The sequence below is a fragment of the Palaemon carinicauda genome, chromosome 10 (genome assembly GCF_036898095.1).
Source record: "Palaemon carinicauda isolate YSFRI2023 chromosome 10, ASM3689809v2, whole genome shotgun sequence".
Classification (NCBI taxonomy): Eukaryota; Metazoa; Arthropoda; class Malacostraca; order Decapoda; family Palaemonidae; genus Palaemon; species Palaemon carinicauda.
The window spans coordinates 119,575,891-119,598,411 of record NC_090734.1 but is presented as its reverse complement, the minus strand read 5'-3'; the positions used below and the strand labels follow the sequence as shown (position 1 = coordinate 119,598,411).

Sequence of the window (22,521 nt, the reverse complement as noted above, 5' to 3'; positions counted from 1 at the left end):
GACCGCAGGGGAGAAGGTGGCGGCAACATACTACCACTACAGGTGCGGCCTAGGAAGGCTTAGCCTATGCCGGCAGCTGTAAGCCGGCAGGGGGGTGACTGCTGCTCTGCCGCTGGCAGAAAGACTGAATACTCTGAGGTTCTGTCGAAAACCAAAGCCGGGATCTCGCCGGCAAAGGTGGGAGACAGAAAAACCTAGCCTAGTCAAGCCGGAGTGGACTACTCTATGGCAAGACCAGATATGGTTGCCGCCTGCGGTGGCACTCAGAGAGAAGAAGGGATTACCCTTAAATCTCCGCAGGAAACAAGTATCGAGTTATATAATTCTAGGAGATGTACTATCTCCCGTTGAATCAATAAAACGATACCCAAGGGAAAACGGGGATAATGTCTGAAAGTATACCACAGTGCCTAGGCTAGGTAGCCTAGTGCGAGACGAGACTCGGTTACCTAAATCACTGAAACTCTAACGTTTACGATCGACAAAAGGAAGAGGAAATTATGCATAAAATATATATCTTTACTAGTATAATTGTGCCTCAATAGCTTTCATAATTTATTAATGCTATTACAACCGGGAAAATCGTTCTGCTAACTAAATAACACATGCATAACAAACGACAGCGCCCATGGCGCCTCCTGTAACAGGCCTAGATCCTTAACACAAAAATATACTCTAATTTTACTGTGAGGCAGGAGCTAAAATATATACACTGTAAAGAATAAATACTCAACTTTCCAGAGGAAAAAGAAGCTGGAGAACGCATAATAAATCCTCACAAAAGTGATCAAAACGTTAGATCAACAGGGAACACCACCATGTGAAATCGCTACCAAAATAGGAATCAGCGCCATCAAGATACTCAATAGTAGTACGGGAGGAAGGGTAATCTTGATAATGGCTCCCCTTCTATTTTTGCCACTCTTCCCCCTCAAAACGAAAATGCTATTCGGGGCGAAGATTGCTGTGTGCCGTATCAAGATATACGTCCCCTGATTTACGCGATATCCTTAACAGAAATTTTAAGGATATTCATGCCAGGAGTTAGAATTCTGGAGACCTAAAGGTTAATTCTCTGGGAATATCACTGTAGTCAAATATCCCTTAGAAAGCTACCTATAGGAACCTTCCATCAGGACGACATGGCTTGAGCCCAAAAAGTAGCTGAATGAAACTAGCCCGAGTTTCTTACTTAATTTTCCTAAAAAATAAGGTAATCACTTGAAGGTGCCTATACGTGTGAACATAATTATGGTAAGTTAATTACATTTGTTCCGACATATATACAAACCTTTTTGCTTCTATAGTCAGAGTTGACAGTTTCCCTGCAGGGGGCAGGAAGCCCTAAGATTGTTCCAAGCTTAGCGGATATGACGAATAACGGTACCGGCATATATTTATGTGATCTGGGTGACCATATAAAAGCTGACTCAAGATTAAGGCACTTGTACAAACCTACAGATATAGTACTTTCAAGTAATTCTCTGGTAAGCTTCCATCAGGGCGACATGGTTGAGCCCCAAAAACGGATTTTGAAGCAATGCGAAAAATCTATTTTTGGGTGAGATAGCCATGTCGTCCTCATGGACCCGCCCTCCTTTTCTAAGAAAAGGAATATACTGTACATACGTAACAATCCCCACCCGAAATTACTCTATCTGTAGCCATCCATGCTTAATTGCAACAAAGAATGGGTCGCCATGTTGGGCGCTGTAGTAGTACGGGAAGGGGATCCACTGGGTAACCTTGATGACGGCTCCCTTTCATTTTCGCCACTCTTCCCCCTCAGAGTGAAAACTCTATTCGGGGTGAAGATTGCCATGTGTCGTTTCAAGAAATATGTCCCGATATTATACGATATCCTTAAGAATTTTCTTAAGGATACTCGCGCCAGGAGTTAGAATTCTGGAGACCTATGCTCAATTCTCTGGGATTATCACTGTAGCTAAATATCCCTTTAGAAAGCTGCTTAAAGGAACCTTCCATCAGGACGACATGGGTATCTCACCCAAAAATAGATTCTTCACTTTGCTTCAAAATCCTTTTGTGAGTTCCCTGTTTTGAGGCTTTATTCTGGCTACATGCTATACTAATATATCATAATCTTTTAGCATTTTATGGTAAAAGGTTGAGCTAGTCCAGCAATTTAGTAGCATTTGCATTATAGTGGAATCTTTCATATTATGGAGAGACAACTGTTCGTGTTATTTTGTACCACTGCTAGCACATGAACATTTTTCATAGTAATTCAAACCCCTAAAATTATTCATATATCCCTACATATCCTATGAATTGTAAGTGATTATTATTGATTGCCGTTAAGAGATTCAGTACATGTATATCTGACAAAAATTTTCATCAGCTCATGATGTTGCTTTGAGCTACTTTGGGTGATAAGTTAGTTTTAAATTAATGTTCCTTTATTTTTGCAAATTATTTATTACATTTTGAATGGCCAAATATTAATGGTAGATATAGAATACCTAATTTTCTGTGGGGATAATAAAGGGATTTTGACGAAGGAAAAATCTATTTCTGGGGAGAGACCTGTGACGCCCGGCGAAAAAGTCCTTCTTTGTACTTTTTCTGATATAAATCTTCCAAATATACCAGAGAAAATTAAAAGCATGGAATGCAGAGGTTACAACCCTCGCGCGAGCACCTTGTTGGTGTCGTATATCTAACAAGGGCGTTTGTAAAACACTATTCACAGGCTGTCTTCCATTTAGATAATCCCTTCATCAAAGGGGGAGGGCCGTGACAGGCCCTAGAGAATACAGTTGGGTTACCCTACCGACACCTACCACTCGCGCTCACCAGGTCATCCTTCTGCAAGAACATATGGCTTGGCAAGGAAAGGGTGGGTCCGTACAAAAATAATCGGGAAGGGTTTCGCCGGGCGTCACAGGTCTCTCCCCAGAAATAGATTTTTCCTTCGTCAAAATCCCTTTTCTGGGTCGACCTGTGACGGCCGGCGAAAAAGTACCAGAGAATGCCTTCCAAGCCCAATAAATTAATAACATAATGAGGAGAATACAATCACCATGTACGACAATACTATGATATAATAAAGTAATCGTCCAATTACCAACCAGCCAAATGACATAGGGAACGTAAGGTTAAATAATAATGACGACAAGGAACCAACTGAGTGTCGAATCGCAAAAGGCATCAAACCTTACATGTCTAAGTATATCTAAACATTAAAGGAACGGTAACTACAACAACAGTTAAACCATAGGAATTAAACATGGCAAATATCATAGGGCTAACGAACTACCAAGGAGAGCGGCGACGTGGTGTGAGTGGCGGGTAGGAGGGAGAAGAGAAGAGATGGAAGAAAGGAAGAAGAGGAGATTAATGGGGAGGGATAAGGCTCCCCTCTGCCATCGTCGGGTATTTAAGGGCCTGTAAGATCTTTAGATATTGGCGTTTGACAACCATAGGGGATTTCCAACCCGTATATTTTTTAAAATCATCAAAGTCCCTGTTCTGGAAGTCATTGTTGGAGGCATCTACTGTCCGTATATCATGAGCCTGGGGAAATGATTCCGGATTAGTATGTTTAATGAAGTAGAGGATTTGTTGCCTGATACCGTGAATGGAAATAGTACCTCCTTGTTCCCTGATAACCAAGGGGCCAGACGAGCGGGTGGCAGTTCTAGCTAAAAAGGGGCTTGAGAGTGTGACTGTACACGGAGAAAAATCCTGGGGATGAAGAATAATCTTCCGAGGGGAGCACCTATTTTGCGGATCCTCATTTTTTAGCTAGGAAAGCTTTGTCTGGAAAAGGAGTACTTCGGCTGAAGGGAGAAAATCTATGTTTTCCGGGTTTCGTGAGAGAGCTGCTAGTTCTGATGTTCCATCACCTGAGGCCATAGCCGTTAGAAATAAAGTCTTCCTAAGAAGAGTGATATAAGAGCAGGATTCATTGTCCGTGTCCATCGCAAGTTTGAGAACACCGTTCAGAGACCAAGAGTCCTTTTGTGGCCGAACCGAAGGTCGAAGCCTAGCACATGTTTTTGGGATTGATGAGAAATAGGAATCAGCTAGGTTAATGTTGAACCCAACAAGGAAGCCTTTGTCAAATAGGAACCTCAAGAAAGAGATGGCTAAATGCGGGGACATACGAGTATGGTCTGCACTCTTAGGGGACCTGCTAGTTGTTAACGGCCGAATCATATTGGCGAATTGTCGAGTCCCTTTTGTCCCATTCGATGAAGAGATCGTTTTCCGGTTCAATGTTCGCGTCTCTACGAGCTGCCAACTTCCTGTAGTCCACAAAGTTAGAGTTTTGGCTATCCTTGAGTAATCTGACACAGTGAGTTTGAATACTCGGGTCAGTTTGAGGAACGGGATCCGGATGGGACTCAGTTTCAACTCGAGGAGGAGAGGAAACCAACTGTTCTTGGCCAGTGAGGTGGTACTAAAGCCACTGCGCCCCGGAAGGAGCGTAGTTTGTGTAAAAGTTTTTAGAAGATTCCCTGGGGGAGATAGGGAAATCTTCTTCTAATGGTTCCAATCCCGGGGTAATGCGTCCATGGCATAAGCCCGAGGGTCCAGGGTTGGGGTCACATAACAAGGAAGTTAGTGATTCATCTGAGTTGCGAATAGATCTACCTGGAGGCCTGGAACGAGCCTGAGTATCCACCGGAATGAAATTATGTCTAGAGACCATTCTGACTCCAGTGGATCTGTCCTGGATAGTGAGTCCGCTCTCACATTCTGGCCTCCCGCTAGGTGAGGTGCTGACAGGAACCAGTTCTCTTCTGTTGCCCAGGCGAAGATAGTGACCAGGATCTGATTCAGGTTGGGTGACTTGGATCCTCCCCTGTTGACGTAGTGTACTGCGTCTGTGCTGTCTGACACTACTCTGATGTGGGTCGACCTCGGAGGAGAGTCTCTCTTCAGGGTCAAGAACACTGCCATGGCTTTGAGAACAATGATATGGGACTGTTTCATGGCGAGTGACCAAGAACCTGAAACATCTGATGTTCGGAGTAATCCCCCCATCCACTTAGAGACGCGGCTGTATGGAATGTCACTTGTGGAGGTGGGAATTGTAGAGGAACCGATTTGGAGAGGTCCTTCGGTTCGGACCATGGGCGTAGTCTCATTTTCAAGACAGAGGGGATCTTCGAGACCTTGTCTCTTATAGGTACTGTAGCTCTCTTTCTCCAAACTCGATTGATGTCTTTGAGTTTGGCTTTTATTAGGAGATCTGTTACTGAAGTGAATTGGAAAAGTCCGAGGATACTTTCTAAGGCTCTTCGGACACCTGTTTGTGTTTGAGAAAATTTTTGATCTTGGAAACTATTCCTCTTACCTTTTGGAAGGGAGAGACAACGTGTGCTTCGAAAGGTCCCTCTGAATGGCTAACCATTCTAAGTGGCCTGATGGTTGCAGGCGAGATTTTTTGGAGATTGACCCGAAATCACAGGTTGTCGAGAAATTGAAGTAATTCCTTCGTAGCTCTGTTGCCTTCTATGGCCGGCCGGGCCCAAATGAGCCAACCGGCCAGATAAGCAATGATCTGTATCTCTTGGTTCCTGAGTTGTTCTAACACTCTCTCTCCCAGTTTCGTGAATATCCTGGGATCAATGTTGAGGCCAAAGGGCATGTCTTGAACACAAAGGCTTTCCTGCTTAGGCGGAAACCCAGATAAGAAGAGAAGTTTCGAGCTATAGGCGCAAGATAATAGTCGTCGGTAAGATCGACAGAGGTGGTGACGGTCCCACGGGGAAGTAAGGTCCGTACCTGAGAGATAGTCAACATCCGGAACTTGTCGCAGAGAATGTAAGAGTTTAGCTTGAAAAGTCCAGGTCCACTCTCAATGCCGACAAGCCTTTCTTCGGAATTGTGAACAGGTGGCTTTGGAACTTCAGTGATCGATCCCGTTTGATTGCTTCTTCTTGAGTAACCCTGTGGTGTACTCTTTCAGGATGGGAGTGGATTTCTGGGAGAAGGTCACTGGTGGAGGAGGAGGACCTTGTGGCCATTTTCACCTCAAACCTTTAGAGATTATGCTATGAGCCCACAGACCGAAGGTCCAATGGTCTCGAAAGTGGTACAGTCTACCCCCTACCGGGACCACCGCGTTGTGAGGGGGTGAATCTAGGTACTTTCCTTCTCCGAGCCCCCTTTTTCCTAGGTCCGTCTCGATGGCGAGACTGTCTTCTACTCCTGTAGCTTCCTCTCTGGTGTCCACGAGAGGAGCCTGAGGGTTCGGATCTAGGGCTTTATGCAGGTAAAACATCCCAACGGGGTTGGGCTGTGTACCTGGGGAATCAGTGAGGTAGACCACCTGATGAGGGGGATTTGGATGCATAGACGTCGAATCAGAGGAAGGCTGTGATGACGAGTGGGTAACCGACTATCGATTCCTGTCTGATAGAGGCCTCAGACAGAACGTATTTCCCACAACTAACCCGATCAGACCATCAAACGTGTAGGTCGAATTGGAAGGGCAGATCTTGGAATTATCGTACCCCCCAGACTGACAACATCCTGGTCCAGACAGATCGGGCCTGCCCTTTAGGAAATAATACTGTTACCTTCGGTACCTTGTCTAACCTAACCAAGGCAATCTCTTTCAATCGAACGAATCCGTTGAACGGGAATTCTAGTACCTGGGAGTAAAATCTAGGTCCCCCAGAGGGAGGACGTCTATGCCATCCAGATTTATGGTACCATCTATATATGGAACATGTAAGGCAAATCTCTATGCGTTGTTTTTATCGAAGGAGGTTACTTCGATATGCCTGGGGCTGTAGGGGGAAACTTCCGAGTTCCTGAACGGATCCGACTCACCACCATACTTTTGAGCTCCGTCATAGCCCCTTGGTTTTCCCTAGAATGTGTTGCTTTTAGCAGTCACGGTTTATGCAGGGTAACATGAACATCAGGATCCTTTAAGGGTCCTAGGTCGGTGACGTAGATAATTGCAAAGCTGAAGGCTCAAAACTCATCCCCACCTACCTGCCCGTCCATGGGGTCGTCGTCCAACCTTAGAGAGGCCACTCTGAGGAGATAGGGACCTCTAGATGGAGCATTTCTTCCCAACCTTGATACCCAAGGGCGGAGAGCCTCTCTTGCAGGCCAGAGAGATTCATCATCATCCTGACGGGAACCATGTAGGCGAACCTTCTGTAACAGAAAGGGGACATAAGTCTGGATGTTCCTTGAACTTTGGTTAGTGATCCTATTCACAGGCTGGGATCAGCTGTATAACTCAAAAATCAATGTTAAAGAAAAGTAATTTAATGTACTATCTTTTGGGGTATAGTTCGACACTTGTATTCATGAAATGTGACACTGTTGGCGCATTCGCCACAGGTTGGCCACCCCTGACTCAGACGTTCAGAACCGGGTCTAACATTATTTACTGGATATTAGTATTCTATTGATTCATCTGTTCACTGACCAGAGTTTCAAGGAACAGTAGATAGCCTCTCATGGCATGGTTGGTCTCGACCCGGCCCTTCATTAGAAGGGGCCAACGTTCGGTTCCCAGTACTGAGTGGAAACTTATTTCTATTTGAACACTATGTTGTATGGATATTTATTCATATTTAGGCATAGTTAGAATTGAATATGCATAAATATAGGCATAATCAATTTATTTCTATTTGAACACGATGTTGTATGGATATTTATTCATATTTAGGTATAGTTAGAATTGAGTATGCATAAATATAGGCACAATCAATTTATTTCTATTTGAACACTATGTTGTATGGATATTTATTCATATTTAGGCATAGTTAGAATTGAATATGCATAAATATAGGCATAATCAATTTATTTCTATTTGAACACGATGTTGTATGGATATTTATCCATATTTATACATAGTTAGAATTAAATATATGCATAAATATAGGCATAGTTATGTTCATATATTTTTATTAGGACTTTCAAGAATAGCTAATGAATATTACCAACGCAAATTCAAAGTGTCATTAAAGTAAGAACAGTTTACTTTGTATTCATGTTAAATCCTTTCCTTTACAGCAAAACAAGAGATTGGCCACCCGTGGTCTGAGTGATCTCTGTCTGTACCGGGGCTCCGGTAACAATCTTCGGTACAAAGGTCCGTCATAGTGACAACGTGAACACCAGAGGAAAACTAATATTAACCTCAATGCTGATCGCCTGTACGATATCCGGTTAAGCCGGAGATTCGATGAAAAGGATCATAATAACGATATTGTGATTATTCATGAAAAAGGGTTCATACCCTGATTCTGATCGTCTGATTGATCTCTGTTTGTAACGGAGAACCAGTGACAAAGGTCCGTCATCGTGAAAACGTGATCCTCAGCGGTACGATAACATTCTCTAATACTGAATGTTTGTGTTATCTCCAGTGAAGCCGGAGATTCGATGAAAAAGGGACCGTAATAATGAAACTGTGAAGTCTTCATCGGTATCACATTGTTAACTCCGGTTCTGGACGTCTGCTTGATCTCTGTTTGTACCGGAGATCCGGTAGCAAAGGCCCGTCACCGTGATATCGTGACCGTCCCCGGTACGATAACATTAACCTCAATGAATGATTGTGTTATCTCCCGTGAAGCCGGCCGTAACGGTGTAATTATGATCAAACATGACAAAGGTTCGTGTGTAAAAGGCTTCAGCCGGAGTCCGAGTGCCGGATTTCACCGTTGCACTCCAAAAATCTGCTCCTGTACGATAACTAGTTCTCACCCAATGAGTATCCATTATAACGGAGCATAACTCAAGGCGGAGCTAAGCATAACTCAAGGCGGAGCTAAGAATAACTCAAGGCGGAGCTAAGGGTGTCGGTATAAAACGACCCCAATTAATGACTCATACACTAACGTACCTATTAATAGTGTTAGCTATATTAACAGTAACCACATCAATAAAAACGTTTATACTGTAATATTAAACGTACTATCATCAACTCTGATACTAAGAGGAGGCCTGAATAACTCGTGATCGTATAAAAACGGAGAACGGGAAATTCACCTCTCTTACTCGAGCTAACAAAGAAAACGAGAGAAGGGATAACTCATATCTGTAGAACAGGGAACGAGCAGTCTCTGTTTTCGCTCTCAAGGTTACATAATAAAAAACTAACATCACAAAATAAAACAAGAAAATTAATAAAATTGATTGCTTTTCTTAGTAATTGTAATAACCAAGAACGAAGAATAACGACAACGTAACAAATAAACAAGGATATAGTCTAAATCGAAGCCTCTGAGGCGAGTACAAACTAACAGACTAAATCGCTAAACTTTAATTCGCTATTCTTTAAATCGCTATTCTTCGTAGGTCCAAATTGGACTTGCAAGCAAATAAATACCATAGTAAAAACTAATAAAAATTAATGATAACACAAAAAGGCCATAAAACGTAAGTGATATAACCTAGATGACAGAGTACCAGATGGGCAAAAATAACTAGAATATTTACCGAAGCGAACATAACCCAAAATGGCTGCCGATACCTCGGCAGGACAATCGCTTCCAAAACTAAAAACCACCATATTGGAAACAGAACAAATGCCCGGTACTGTCAAAAGCTGCCAAAACAAACTATGGTACTTAACATTGGTAAGGGTGAAGTAGCAACGTCAGTCATGTTGAAATAACGAGAAACTCTTCGAAAACACTGTGCCCAAAAAACTCAACTTGTATGCAAGTTCCAAATCAGAAGGATGTCCTGGTGAGCGCGAGTGGTAGGTGTCGGTAGGGTAACCCAACTGTATTCTCTAGGGCCTGTCACGGCCCTCCCCCTTTGATGAAGGGATTATCTAAATGGAAGACAGCCTGTGAATAGTGTTTTACAAACGCCCTTGTTAGATATACGACACCAACAAGGTGCTCGCGCGAGGGTTGTAACCTCTGCATTCCATGCTTTTAATTTTATCTGGAATATTTGGAAGATTTATATCAGAAAAAGTACAAAGAAGGACTTTTTCGCCGGCCGTCACAGGTCGACCCAGAAATAGCAATAGCGGTCCATAGAGACTGACTTTATTGGAAATGCTATAATTTTGTTCATACGTTTTTCTTATAAAACTAAATTTGATAAGCTCATTTTGGATGCTGAAGTTTCAATATGCATATATTTTACATATCCAAAATCTTATGATTACCATCTACTTGTCAAATTCTTCATTAATTTTCTGTTAAGTGTACACAAACATTTTCCCAAAGAAATAAAATTCAAAAGTTACTCCTTGAACAAAACATACCTGCAGTGCACTACTGTGCGAGTCTTGGGAGGTATAGCCTTCTCAACCGCGTTGGTAAAGTGAATTAAATGGTCTGTATGCTGTGGGCATCCCATGTCAGGCCATAACACATAGTGGAATTGTTTAATAGTTCGTGTCTTGGGAATCGGAATCAAAAATTGCTTCTGCGATGACAGGAAGTAAAAGGAAAAAAAAAAAAACATTGGTCAAAATTAGTAGGCAAATCTTTATATTTCAATCTATGATCCTGGGTAAACAGAGCTATTACTGGTGCGTTCAATTATGAAATCCGCTTCATAGCTCACTGCCTGCACTGAATAATGATTATTTCTAGAATCTAGAACTAAAGGTCACTCCTTTTATTAACAAAAGTTAATTCTGTTGCATGCACTACTTTTATTTTTTGTTTTATTTCCAAAATTTCTACCTTTATTAACGATCAATAACTTACCATAGAAAGCTTAATGGTGCGGCATATGTATCCTTCTTCAGTGTGAGTAATTTCTTCCAGGGTTGATACTGTCAATTTAGACTTGGGAAGAACAAGGTCCTTTTCTGAAGAGTTCGGCCAATACTTGGAGCATTTTTCCTAATGAGTGTGGTAAGTATTAATTTACAATAGTCAATTATCAAATAGTACATTATAAAATTTCAAATACAAAAGTCTACTAAGAGTATTCACTAAAAGTATTGTCTGGTGAATTAATGTATTCCAAAACTAGCACAAGTAACAATGGCACTTTGAACAAATTGTGTTTTGCTTTATTCCTATGGATATCCTAATTTCCTTTACACTGCTACGATATCAATTATACTTTACAATGAAACTTCCTGAAACTCATGTGCTGTTCATTTTTTAATGCAAAGCTTTGACTAGAACATATATATATAACAATTAGTTAATTACAGGTTACCTCTGTTTTTAGTGAGATTCAACTATAAGGCTACTGGACACGCATTTAATTTTTGCAAGTCAAAGTTTCAAAAATAAACATTGTTTTCTGAGTAAATAGATTACCTTTTAATTATCTCAGCCCTCCCCATAAGGAAGTTTTGAGAAGTGACAGTGATGAGAAGTACTCTTATCCAATTAGAGCATAGAAATTGTACTTAAAGATGTCTAAACAGATCAGAGAGTAGGTTCAAGGAGTAGGACTAGATACCATTAAAACACTTATTTTGGGGTTACTTCAAACTATTATTTTGATTCTCAAACAAATTTCTTCCTTTATAAACCTTCTGAAAGATAATCTTATATACTGATGATCTGGGGCAGCTTAAAATTTACCTCTTCAAGAATCGTTCGACCTTCTCCTAACACATCTCCAGTATTTGAAATCATCAGGGGAGGCATTGGTGGTGTTGGTGATCATAGTCACCAGATGGACATCCTGCCAGTTGATAACAAAGGTGTTTCCCTTCATGCAAAAATACATGTTCCAAGGCATCTTTTGCTTCTCCTAAGTCTTCAGCACAGGTGGTGCACCTCACATAAGATAAAGAGTCCCTGAACAATGGACATCATGAGTGTATAATTCCTCTGCCAAATCCACGGAGTTGTAGTAGTTGTCCATGATGTGATACTCGCTGCCAAGATAGGAAGCCAGGAGCGTGAACACATTGTCCCTCAAAGTCGATGAAGTCGAGCAAAAACCTTGATTTCGCCTTACAAATCATGTACAGCTTCCCTTCATACTTTAGGGGTTTCTGGTGGTTATACACCTGCAGTCACCTGCAGAGCCCTTGTACAGCATCATGCCCTCATCCAACAGATTGCAGTTTGAAACGTAGATGGAGTTGAACCGCTCCTGGAGCTACTGTGTTCCCCGACAGGTCTAACGAGGAGAAGTCTGTCCACACTGGCCTGAGGTATAGCCTTCCAGTTGAAGGCATGGAAGTACAGTATCTATAGCCTCAAAGCGAGTACTGTATGTACTATCAGCTGAGAGAAGCTTGGCATAGAGTACATCCAGTTTCTACGCCAAAAACATTATGTATTGAGAAGAGAAATGAAGCCCATCAAGATGACCATGCCCAGAAACCCAGCCATTTCCACTACACTCACTGGGATCTACGTGGTCATAACAGTCTGATGCTTCTCTTCCCTCATGGAGGAGCATAAGCAATGGTTTCCACAACCAGGAAGCTCCGTAATACCCTTGTAATGAGAAGTTGCAGAAAACCTACTATTGCAGGTGCCACTGTAATCTGAGAATTACCTGTGAAGGAGTGGAGCTTCGGGGGTGTTGTGTCCTATGTCCACTCAGCTTCATTGTTCAAATGAGGGGTTACACTTTTCCTCCCCACACCACCCCTTGTCCTTCTCCATGGGGTTGGTGAACACTATAATGTCCAGGGTAAGTCTGATGATCCAGCTCAAAATCAGAATCATCCCTATCTCCAACACAAAAACCACCACCAAAAGCCCATATAACAACTCTCAAAATGACCTTCAACACCTAAACCACCACCAATGCCACTCCCTAAACCACTGTCAAAAGGACCTATTAAACTATCTCCAACACCACTCTCTAAATGACCTCCAAAAGCATCTCCAACACCACCTTAATTGCCACCACCAACACCACTTCAAACAACAACAGCCCCTAAATTACTCTAAAAGGCTTCCAAAAGCTGCTCCAAATCAAACAGCAACCCCTTTTATAAGAGACCCCCTTCAAACAACTCTCACATTTCTTAACTGTGCATCATAGTTAAGATGATGAGCAACTTTATTATCCCTATCACCCTCCCTCACAATGTCATCACTATCATAGCTGAGACTCCCTATCATCACTTGGCAAATGCTCAGACCCCAAAACCAATACACTAACATATTCTCTTCTATTTTCGTCTAAATTGTCTCTCAGCCACTCAAATTTGATTTTTTTTGGTGTCGAATTCGATGTACGGCTCCAAAATACACTTGGATAATCCAAGGTGTGCTTATATGTCGAAGCAGAGCTTACAGTTACATCATCTCGCCTTTCCTGAGAAAATCCAAGTCACTGGAGTGGTCCCATAGAAGATACAGTAGAACCATAAATGATTCTTCCAGACATCATTACTGTTACTAAAATGTTACCAAAGTCTTCATAAAACGTTTGGTATACCGTAACTAACGGTCAAAGGCGTATATTCAGCCTAAATATACCAAAAAATATGCACATACGCTTCCTACTCTTAGAAAAGTCAGGAAAAATGGCCAACTATAGCATTTGGCACATATGCAGTTGGTATGTGGGTTGATTCATTATTCCAAACCCATAGCGATAAAGTTCAAATAATGCTCTACCACTATCAAAGTTCAAATAATGCTCTACCACTAGCAAAGAGCTATGTTTTGCTTAGGTATAAAATTCGAATTTGAATGGATACATGTATATGAAAAAATATCTATTTGGGACATATGTTACGTCCATCGGTCATCTATGAGGGGGTGAAGACTTTGAAGACGTACATCACGCCATCGGTGGTCATAAGTGTCATACTCTTGTAAGATATACAGTACAGTATATAGAATCTCAAGCAGACTGGAATGGCATTTTGAGTGATATTTTTCATTTGAATTAGTCCCAATTTTATAGAGGGGTTGAGCCTGTTATCTTGAACAATATCCTGGTCAACATAACTTACAGGCATATTACTTCTAGTGTGTTAAAATAACTAAAGTAATCAAATCAAGGGCAAAACCTGGTTTAGTGATGATTGTAAACATGCTTACTTGGAGAAACAGGAGGCTCATCATCATTATAAAAGTAATAGGTAAAATTTGATATGGAATAACTATACTTAGCTAAGAGCTGTTGATAAGGGAGTTTATGCTTCACCTGAAAGTTATACAATTTGACCATAATATAACCCTTTCTGCAACAACCTAGAAACATAAATGGTGGGCTATCCTCAAATCTGCACTCTGGCGTAGGCCTAACAGTTCTACCTTTGCTGAAGCCAGATGGTTCTGTCACTCACTGCACAAAGAAAAAGGCAACCTTTTTGGCACATGTGTTTGACTATAAGCAGATTATGCTACTCTCTTTACATAAATTCCATCTCCTGGATGTAGACCTGTGGTTACTAAATCCCTTAATAGAGATATAGCTAAAATTGAACCCTAACAAAACTCAAAGCTTGATTGTAATAAGGTTGAGGACAATGGCTCCCCTTTTAGTGACATAACTATATAAAACTCATTTATAATTCTAGGTTTGATTCTTGAAAGCAAATTTACTTTTGAGAAACATCCAGTCTCTTTCTTCTTCAATTGTACCAAAAACTGGCATATTGAGAAAGTGTTTAAGATACTTGGTGATCAATCTATCATGAGGAAATGTTTTAATTCTTTTATTCTACCATATTTCGAGTATTGTTCTGCTATTTTGTCTTCAAGTATTTACATACATACATACATATACCAAAGGCACTTCCCCCAATTTTGGGGGGTAGCCGACAACAACAAGAAACAAAACAAAAAGGGGACCTCTACTCTCTACGTTTCTCCAGCCTAACCAGGGACTCAGCCGAGTTCAGCTGGTACTGCTAGGGTGCCACAGCCCAACCTCCCACATTTCCACCACAGATGAAGCTTCATACTGCTGAGTCCCCTACTGCTGCTACCTCCGCGGTCATCTAAGGCACCGGAGGAAGCAGCAGGGCCTACTGGAACTGCGTCACAAACGCTCGCCATTCATTCCTATTTCTAGCACGTTCTCTTGCCTCTCTCACATCTATCCTCCTATCACCCAGAGCTTTCTTCACACCATCCATCCACCCAAACCTTGGCCTTCCTCTTGTACTTCTCCCATCAACTCTTGCATTCATCACCTTCTTTAGCAGACAGCCATTTTCCATTCTCTCAACATGGCCAAACCACCTCAACACATTCATATCCACTCTAGCCGCTAACTCATTTCTTACACCCGTTCTCACCCTCACCACTTCGTTCCTAACCCTATCTACTCGAGATACACCAGCCATACTCCTCAGACACTTCATCTCAAACACATTCAATTTCTGTCTCTCCATCACTTTCATTCCCCACAACTCCGATCCATACATCACAGTTGGTACAATCGCTTTCTCATATAGAACTCTCTTTACATTCATGCCCAACCCTCTATTTTTTACTACTCCCTTAACTGCCCCCAACACTTTGCAACCTTCATTCACTCTCTGACGTACATCTGCTTCCACTCCACCATTTGCTGCAACAACAGACCCCAAGTACTTAAACTGATCCACCTCCTCAAGTAACTCTCCATTCAACATGACATTCAACCTTGCACCACCTTCCCTTCTCGTACATCTCATAACCTTACTCTTACCCACATTAACTCTCAACTTCCTTCTCTCACACACCCTTCCAAATTCTGTCACTAGTCGGTCAAGCTTCTCTTCTGTGTCTGCTACCAGTACAGTATCATCCGCAAACAACAACTGATTTACCTCCCATTCATGATCAAGTATTTACTGTTATTTAAATTTCACGTATTTTCTTCTGTCGGCTGTATTATGGTAAAGGTTTGAAGCTAGCAGAAAGAATATTAGGCCTAAAACCAAGGTTATTTCTCATGTCTTTCCATTTTGTGATGTATTGTTCATAAATAGTGGGTAGTTATTTACCTTTATCTTTTTTCAACCCACTTTTGAGAGTATTTATATATGAGAATGAATTGGTGATAATCAATCCTAGCTATTCGGTCCGATCCTTTAAACAAGTTACATTTTATGAACGTGGCATGGCACTCAAACCACTAGGTTATTCAGTATTCTATCAAGAGTGACAAAAGGGAATCAAGAGTGGCTGAACAGCAAAAAATTTAGAAAGCAAATAAAATTGAACAACACTGTAAGGGGGAGACTTGAAGTAATAATTAGACAGGTTGGATGGCAGTGGCAGAGAACAGTGGGAGCAAAAGTAAACAGCTAAAAAATGGGTCGAGCTAGAGGTTGAAAGGACACTGCAAAGCCATTCAGTAATGCATACAGTGTAACGTGTGAGGTGCACTGATAGCACCATCCCCTATTAACATATGTAAAGTACAGTACATATAAATTCATTAAAATATCTTACCACTTGGGACTCTATGCACTTGGTAACCATAACAATAACATGAACATTCTTCTCCCATATCATTCTCCAGAAGTCTTCCTTCTCACGATCCCTGGGTCCTTGGCAAGCAATGAACATCTTTGGTTTTTCATATCCCTGAAAAAAAATAAATGTGTAAACAAACTATGGAGAGGGAAATGTAAAAATAGCATACTTACAGAACTTAGTTTACAGTTTCAATAAATGGATTAGATAATTATGCAATTTTCATTTTAAAATATTCTTTTTTATTTTGGTATACTGCATTGCTGTTTTATTCAATTTTGTCACATCTCTTTTGATGAGAAAGTTCTTCAGACACCAGTGATACACAGGGATGTTTTCATGTTACTTGTACATTTCAGAATCTAAATACATCTACAATTTATTGCTTTTTTTATCTATGATTTGTTTAAAACTTACAAGATCATTAGTGTTGTTATTATACATTAATTGATTGAGATTACTGAGTTCCACATCTAGAATCAAAGGCTTTCCCCAAATGCAAAGAGAAAATTGGAGCAAGGTACAATATATATCTGAAGAAGTTGGACAACTGGGTATATGAAATAGTTAGGAGGCAGAAAGGAATACTGAAAGGGACTGAAAATAACCTTTTCCCTCATAGTGTGCTAAGGGATGCTGTAATATTGGCACACCCCTGTATGGTCTACAATTAAAAAAATAAACAATGACAATAATAAATTCCCTAATACTGTACAGTTAAAGGAGGCTTTAAGAGCAACTTAAAATATGTTATTTTTATTAATAAAATAAATTTTTGAATATACTTACCCGGTGATCATATAAGCTGCAACTCTGTTGCTCGACAGAAAAACCTACGGTCAAAATACGCCAGCGATCGCTATGCAGGTGGGGGTGTACATCAACAGCGCCATCTGTCGAGCAGGTACTTAGTACTCCAAGTAAACAAAGAACCAATTTTCTCCTCGGTCCACTGGGTCTCTATTGGGGAGGAAGGGAGGGTCCTTTAATATATGATCACCGGGTAAGTATATTCAAAAATTTATTTTATTAATAAAAATAACATTTTTCAATATTAAACTTAGCCGGTGATCATATAAGCTGATTCACACCCAGGGGGGTGGGTAGAGACCAGCATTATATGCTTACATTATTATGAGCTAAGTATTTTGTATTTCATTTTAGCAGTTATTCAAAATAACAAACATAAAATAAATAAGTACCTGGTAAGGAAGTCGACTTGAACAATTACTCTGCCTTTTTAAGTACGTCTTCCTTACGGAGCCTCGCGATCCTCTTAGGATGCTGAGCGACCCCTAGGATCTGAAGTATCAAGGGTTGCAACCCATACAACAGGACCTCATCAAAACCTCTAATCTAGGCGCTTCTCAAGAAATGACTTTGACCACCCGCCAAATCAAGTAGGATGCGAAAGGCTTCTTAGCCTTCCGGACAACCCAAAAACAATAATAAAACATTTCAAGAGAAAGATTAAAAAGGTTATGGAATTAGGGAATTGTAGTGGTTGAGCCCTCACCCACTACTGCACTCGTTGCTACGAATGGTCCCAGAGTGTAGCAGTTCTCGTAAAGAGACTGGACATTCTTAAGATAAAAAGACGCGAACAATGATTTGCTTTTCCAATAGGTTGCGTCGATTATACTTTGCAGAGATCTATTTTGTTTAAAGGCCACGGAAGTTGCGACAGTTCTAACTTCGTGTGTCCTTACCTTCAGCAAAGCTTGGCCTTCCTCATTCAGATGGGAATGAGCTTCTCGTATTAACAGTCTGATAAAATAGGATAAAGCATTCTTTGACATAGGCAAAGATGGATTCTTAACTGAACACCATAAAGCTTCAGACGGGCCTCGTAAAGGTTTTTAAATAGAACTTAAGAGCTCTTACAGGATATAAGACTCTTTCTAGTTCATTTCCAACCATACGATAAGTTTGGAATATCGAACGATATTGGTCAAGGCCGAGAAGGCAGCTCGTGTTTGGCTAGAAAACCAAGTTGTAGAACATGTAGCCGTTTCGGATGAGAATCCGATGTTCTTGCTGAAGGCATGAATCTCACTGACTCTTTTAGCTGTGGCTAAGCATATCAGGAAAAGAGTCTTTAAGGTGAGATCTTTCAGGGAGGCTGATTGTAGCGGTTCAAACCTGTCTGACATAAGGAATCTTAGTACCACGTCTAAATTCCAACCAGGTGTAACCAAACGACGCTCCTTCGTGGTCTCAAAAGACTTAAGGAGGTCCTGTAGATCTTTATTGTTGGAAAGATCTAAGCCTCTGTGACGGAAGACTGATGCCAACATGCTTCTGTAACCCTTGATAGTGGGAGCTGAAAGAGATCGTTCTTCCCTTAGATATGAGAGAAAGTCAGCTATTTGAGTTACAGAGGTACTGGTCGAGGATACGGATACTGACTTGCACCAGTTTCGGAAGATTTCCCACTTCGATTGGTAGACTCTAAGGGTGGATGTTCTCCTTGCTCTAGCAATCGCTCTGTCTGCCTCCTTCGAAAAGCCTCTAGCTCTCGAGAGTCTTTCGATAGTCTGAAGGCAGTCAGACGAAGAGCGTGGAGGCCTTGGTGTACCTTCTTTACGCGTGGCTGACGTAGAAGGTCCACCCTTAGGGGAAGTGTTCTGGGAACGTCTACTAGCCATCGAAGTACCTCGGTGAGCCATTCTCTCGCGGGCCAGAGGGAAGCAACTAGCGTCAACCTTGTCCCTTCGTGAGAGGCGAACTTCTGCAGTACCTTGTTGACAATCTTGAACGGAGGGAATGCATATAGATCTAGATGTGACCAATCTAGTAGAAAGGCATCTATATGAACTGCTGCTGGGTCCGGGATTGGTGAGCAAAATATTGGGAGCCTCTTGGTCATCGAGGTTGCGAAGAGATCTATGGTTGGCTGGCCCCAGGTGGCCCAAAGTCTCTTGCATACATCCTTGTGGAGGGTCCATTCTGTTGGAATTATTTGTCCCTTCCGACTGAGACAATCTGTCATGACATTCAAGTTGCCTTGGATGAACCTCGTTACTAGTGATATGTCTAGACCTTTTGACCAGGTGAGGAGGTCCCTTGCGATCTCGTACAATGTCAGAGAGTAGGTCCCTCCTTGCTTGGAGATGTACGCCAAAGCCGTGGTGTTGTCCGAGTTCACCTCCACCACTTTGCCTTGAAGGAGAGACCTGAAGCTTCCAGGTCAGACGTACTGCCAGTAGCTCCTTGCAGTTGAAATGCATTGTCCTTTGACTCGAGTTCCATAATCCCGAGCATTCCCTACCGTCTAATGTCGCACCCCAGCCTACGTCCGATGCGTCCGAGAAGAGAACGTGGTTGGGAGTCTGAACAGTCAGGGGAAGACCCTCTCTAAGGTTGATATAGTCCTTTCACCAAGTCAGACAAGACTTTATCTTTCCGGAAACCGGGATCGAGACCGCTTCTAGCGTCTTGTCCTTTTTCCAGTGAAAAGCTAGATGGTATAGAAGAGGACGGAGGTGTAGTCTTCCTAGTGACACAAATTGATCCACGGATGACAGTGTCCATACCAGACTCATCCACAGCCTGACTGGGCAGCGTTCCTTCTTCAGCATCTTCTGGATGGATAGCAGGGCTGGGGGCTGATCGTCTTGTTCAGCAACGTCCTCATCAGAGGGTTCCTCATCCGAAACTGATGAGGAAACGGCAACGGAGTGGGCAACGTCTGACTCGCTGAATCCGGTCGCACTGGTGGATGCGTGACGGAGCCGGACGCAATATCATGGCACTGCTGCACAGTCTGTGAACTGTCAACAACCATGGGTGCGCGAGGAAGTACAGCGTCAACCCGAAACTGTCTAGACTGTCTGGGTTGTGCAGTCAACACCCTACCGGGTTGCTGAGGTTGACGCACTGCTTCACAACAAGTCACCTCTGCTGGTTGTTGAACGTCCTGAACGTCAACAACCACCTCCGAGCGTCGCTTAACGTCAACGTGCGACTGGCAACCCACACTGGGTCGCATCGGTGGAGGAACCACCTCAACTGGCAGACGCGAGTAGGTTACCTCAGCGTCAACAGGGCGCACAACCGACCGGTTGGAAGGTTGTTGGCCAGAAGGAGGAACCACCTCCACTGGCAGACGCGAGTAGGTTACCTCAGCGTCAACAGGGCGCACAACCAACCGGTTGGAAGGTTGTTGGCCAGAAGGTTCTTCTCCGCATTTAAGTCCTCTATCAAGGACGCAAGCTTGGACTGCATGTCTTGCAGCAAAGCCCATTTAGGGTCTACGGGAGCAGGTGTGGCAACAGACGGGGTTAGCGACTGAGGCGGAACCATTTACCATCCCTGAAAGCCTTGTTATGTGTGACATAATAGTACAGCAAAACTTCAAAGGCTCGACAAAAGTTGAGAAGTTGACCTGTAAACAACTTGGAGCGTCTCCTGGCTAGGCGCCAGGGCGAGTCTACCAGAATTGAGAAGTCTATCTGGGCAGAGGCATGAACTCCCAAGCCGAGAACTTCTCTCGTGTCCTATCAGACTCTCGCTCTATAAGCCAGTTTAAAAGAAGGGAAATCAAAGGCTGTATCCCTAAAACTCCTCCTGGTGCAAAAACCAGTTGCCTAGCCAACGTAACGCTCTCTAGGAGAGCGAGAGAGCACTAGCTTAAAAACAACGGCTTCGAAGTAGCTAGGCCTAGTGTAAGTTCTGACGTTAGGCGAACGAGGAGCAGCAGTTACAAGATCTGGACGAAGATCCTTAAAAAATCATCATGATTTAATTAAAGTCCATAGGAGGCTAAGCAGCTTAAGGCTCCTCTCCAAATGACAGAGTCCTCAAGGGAATATCAGTAGGAGGGAGAACAGCACTTTCTCATCTACAGGAACCTTGTCCGATAAAAGCTAGGTTATCTCAGTGAGTCACTCACTGGTGCATTAGTAGCAGACCAGAAGGCAACGTCATGTAACTGCTTGACAGTCTGTGAACTGTCAACAACTGAACTGTCAACCACAACAGGTGCGTGAGGACATACAGCACTGGTGCATTAGTAGCAGACCAGAAGGCAACGTCATGTAACTGCTTGACAGTCTGTGAACTGTCAACAACTGAACTGTCAACCACAACAGGTGCGTGAGGACATACAGTGTTCACTCGAGACTGCTTTGACTGTCTATACTGAGCAGTCAAAACAACTCTAGAATGCGGAGGTTGACGCACCGCGTCAAAACAAAACAACTTAGACTGTTGTTGTACCTCGCGAACGTCAACGGAAGGTTCCGTGCGTTACTGAACGTCAACATGCGGCTGGCAGGGTACACTGGAACGCATGGGTGGCGGGACTCTCTCAGCTGGAGTGCGGCAGAAGGTCGCCTCAGCGTCCAGAGGACGCACAACCGTGGTTGGTTGTAGGTTAGAGGTTGGTGCAGTGTCAACCTTCTCCGCACGAAAGTCCCGCATCAATGACGTTAACTGAGACTGCATGGTCTGCAGCAAAGACCACTAGGGTCTACAGGAGCAGGTGCGGCAACAGACGGTGTGACTGCCTGATGCGGTACCGCTTTGCCTCTCTTAGGAGGTGAGCAGTCGTCGGAAGACTGCAGCGAGTCCGAACTGACCCAGTGGCTACAACTGGGCCGTTGGACTTGCGCGGAAGGGACCGACTTGCGCTTAATAAGCTGCGAGACCTTGGTCCATGGTTTCTTACGAGAAACCTCTTCCGCAGACGAGAAATAAATGGGCTCTCTCGTCTTTGTGTGGGTGGGGCGATCTTGGGTAGATACGCCCGAAACCACGGAGGGAAACGTCTGTTCGTTGATCAAGGCCTGACTAACCCATAAGTCGTTCGACATTACTTCTCCCCTGGGCTTGGGAGCTTGCAAGAGGTCCCGGACTAGGTGAACGACAGGCACGAACAGACGAACCCTCGGACGCAACACTGTAACACTTTGCGCATATCACTTTATCACTTTGATTTTCTGTTTTGCACTTATTTCACTGAAATCGAAACTTTTACTGATTTCTACCTGAAACACGCAATTCTACCCTAATTTAAAAGGTAGTAATTGCGAAATAAGTCGTATAATGCAGCTCATTAATACTAGCAAAAAACAGAAAACATATATAAAGATAAAAATTTCAGTGGCTGGGAAAGAGACTAAACACTAGTTCAAATAAACTACGTTTACAATCTCTCACCGCACATAGCCTGGGGACAAGAATAAAACCCTAG

The 22,521-nt window shown here is 42.7% G+C and overlaps 1 protein-coding gene across 3 annotated transcripts in view; it reads right to left on the bottom strand.

Annotated features, from left to right (window-relative positions):
• Positions 1–22,521, bottom strand: part of LOC137648716 (tyrosine-protein phosphatase 10D-like) — a 323,664-nt gene that overhangs the window by 30,949 nt on the left and 270,194 nt on the right. For all 3 annotated transcript variants that reach the window (XM_068381760.1, XM_068381761.1, XM_068381762.1), the window contains exons 18-20: positions 16,302–16,436; positions 10,680–10,817; positions 10,229–10,392 (exon numbers count right to left, since the gene is read on the bottom strand). In XM_068381760.1, the coding sequence (XP_068237861.1) occupies positions 10,229–10,392; positions 10,680–10,817; positions 16,302–16,436 (437 nt within the window). The remainder of the gene's footprint in view (positions 1–10,228; positions 10,393–10,679; positions 10,818–16,301; positions 16,437–22,521) is intronic.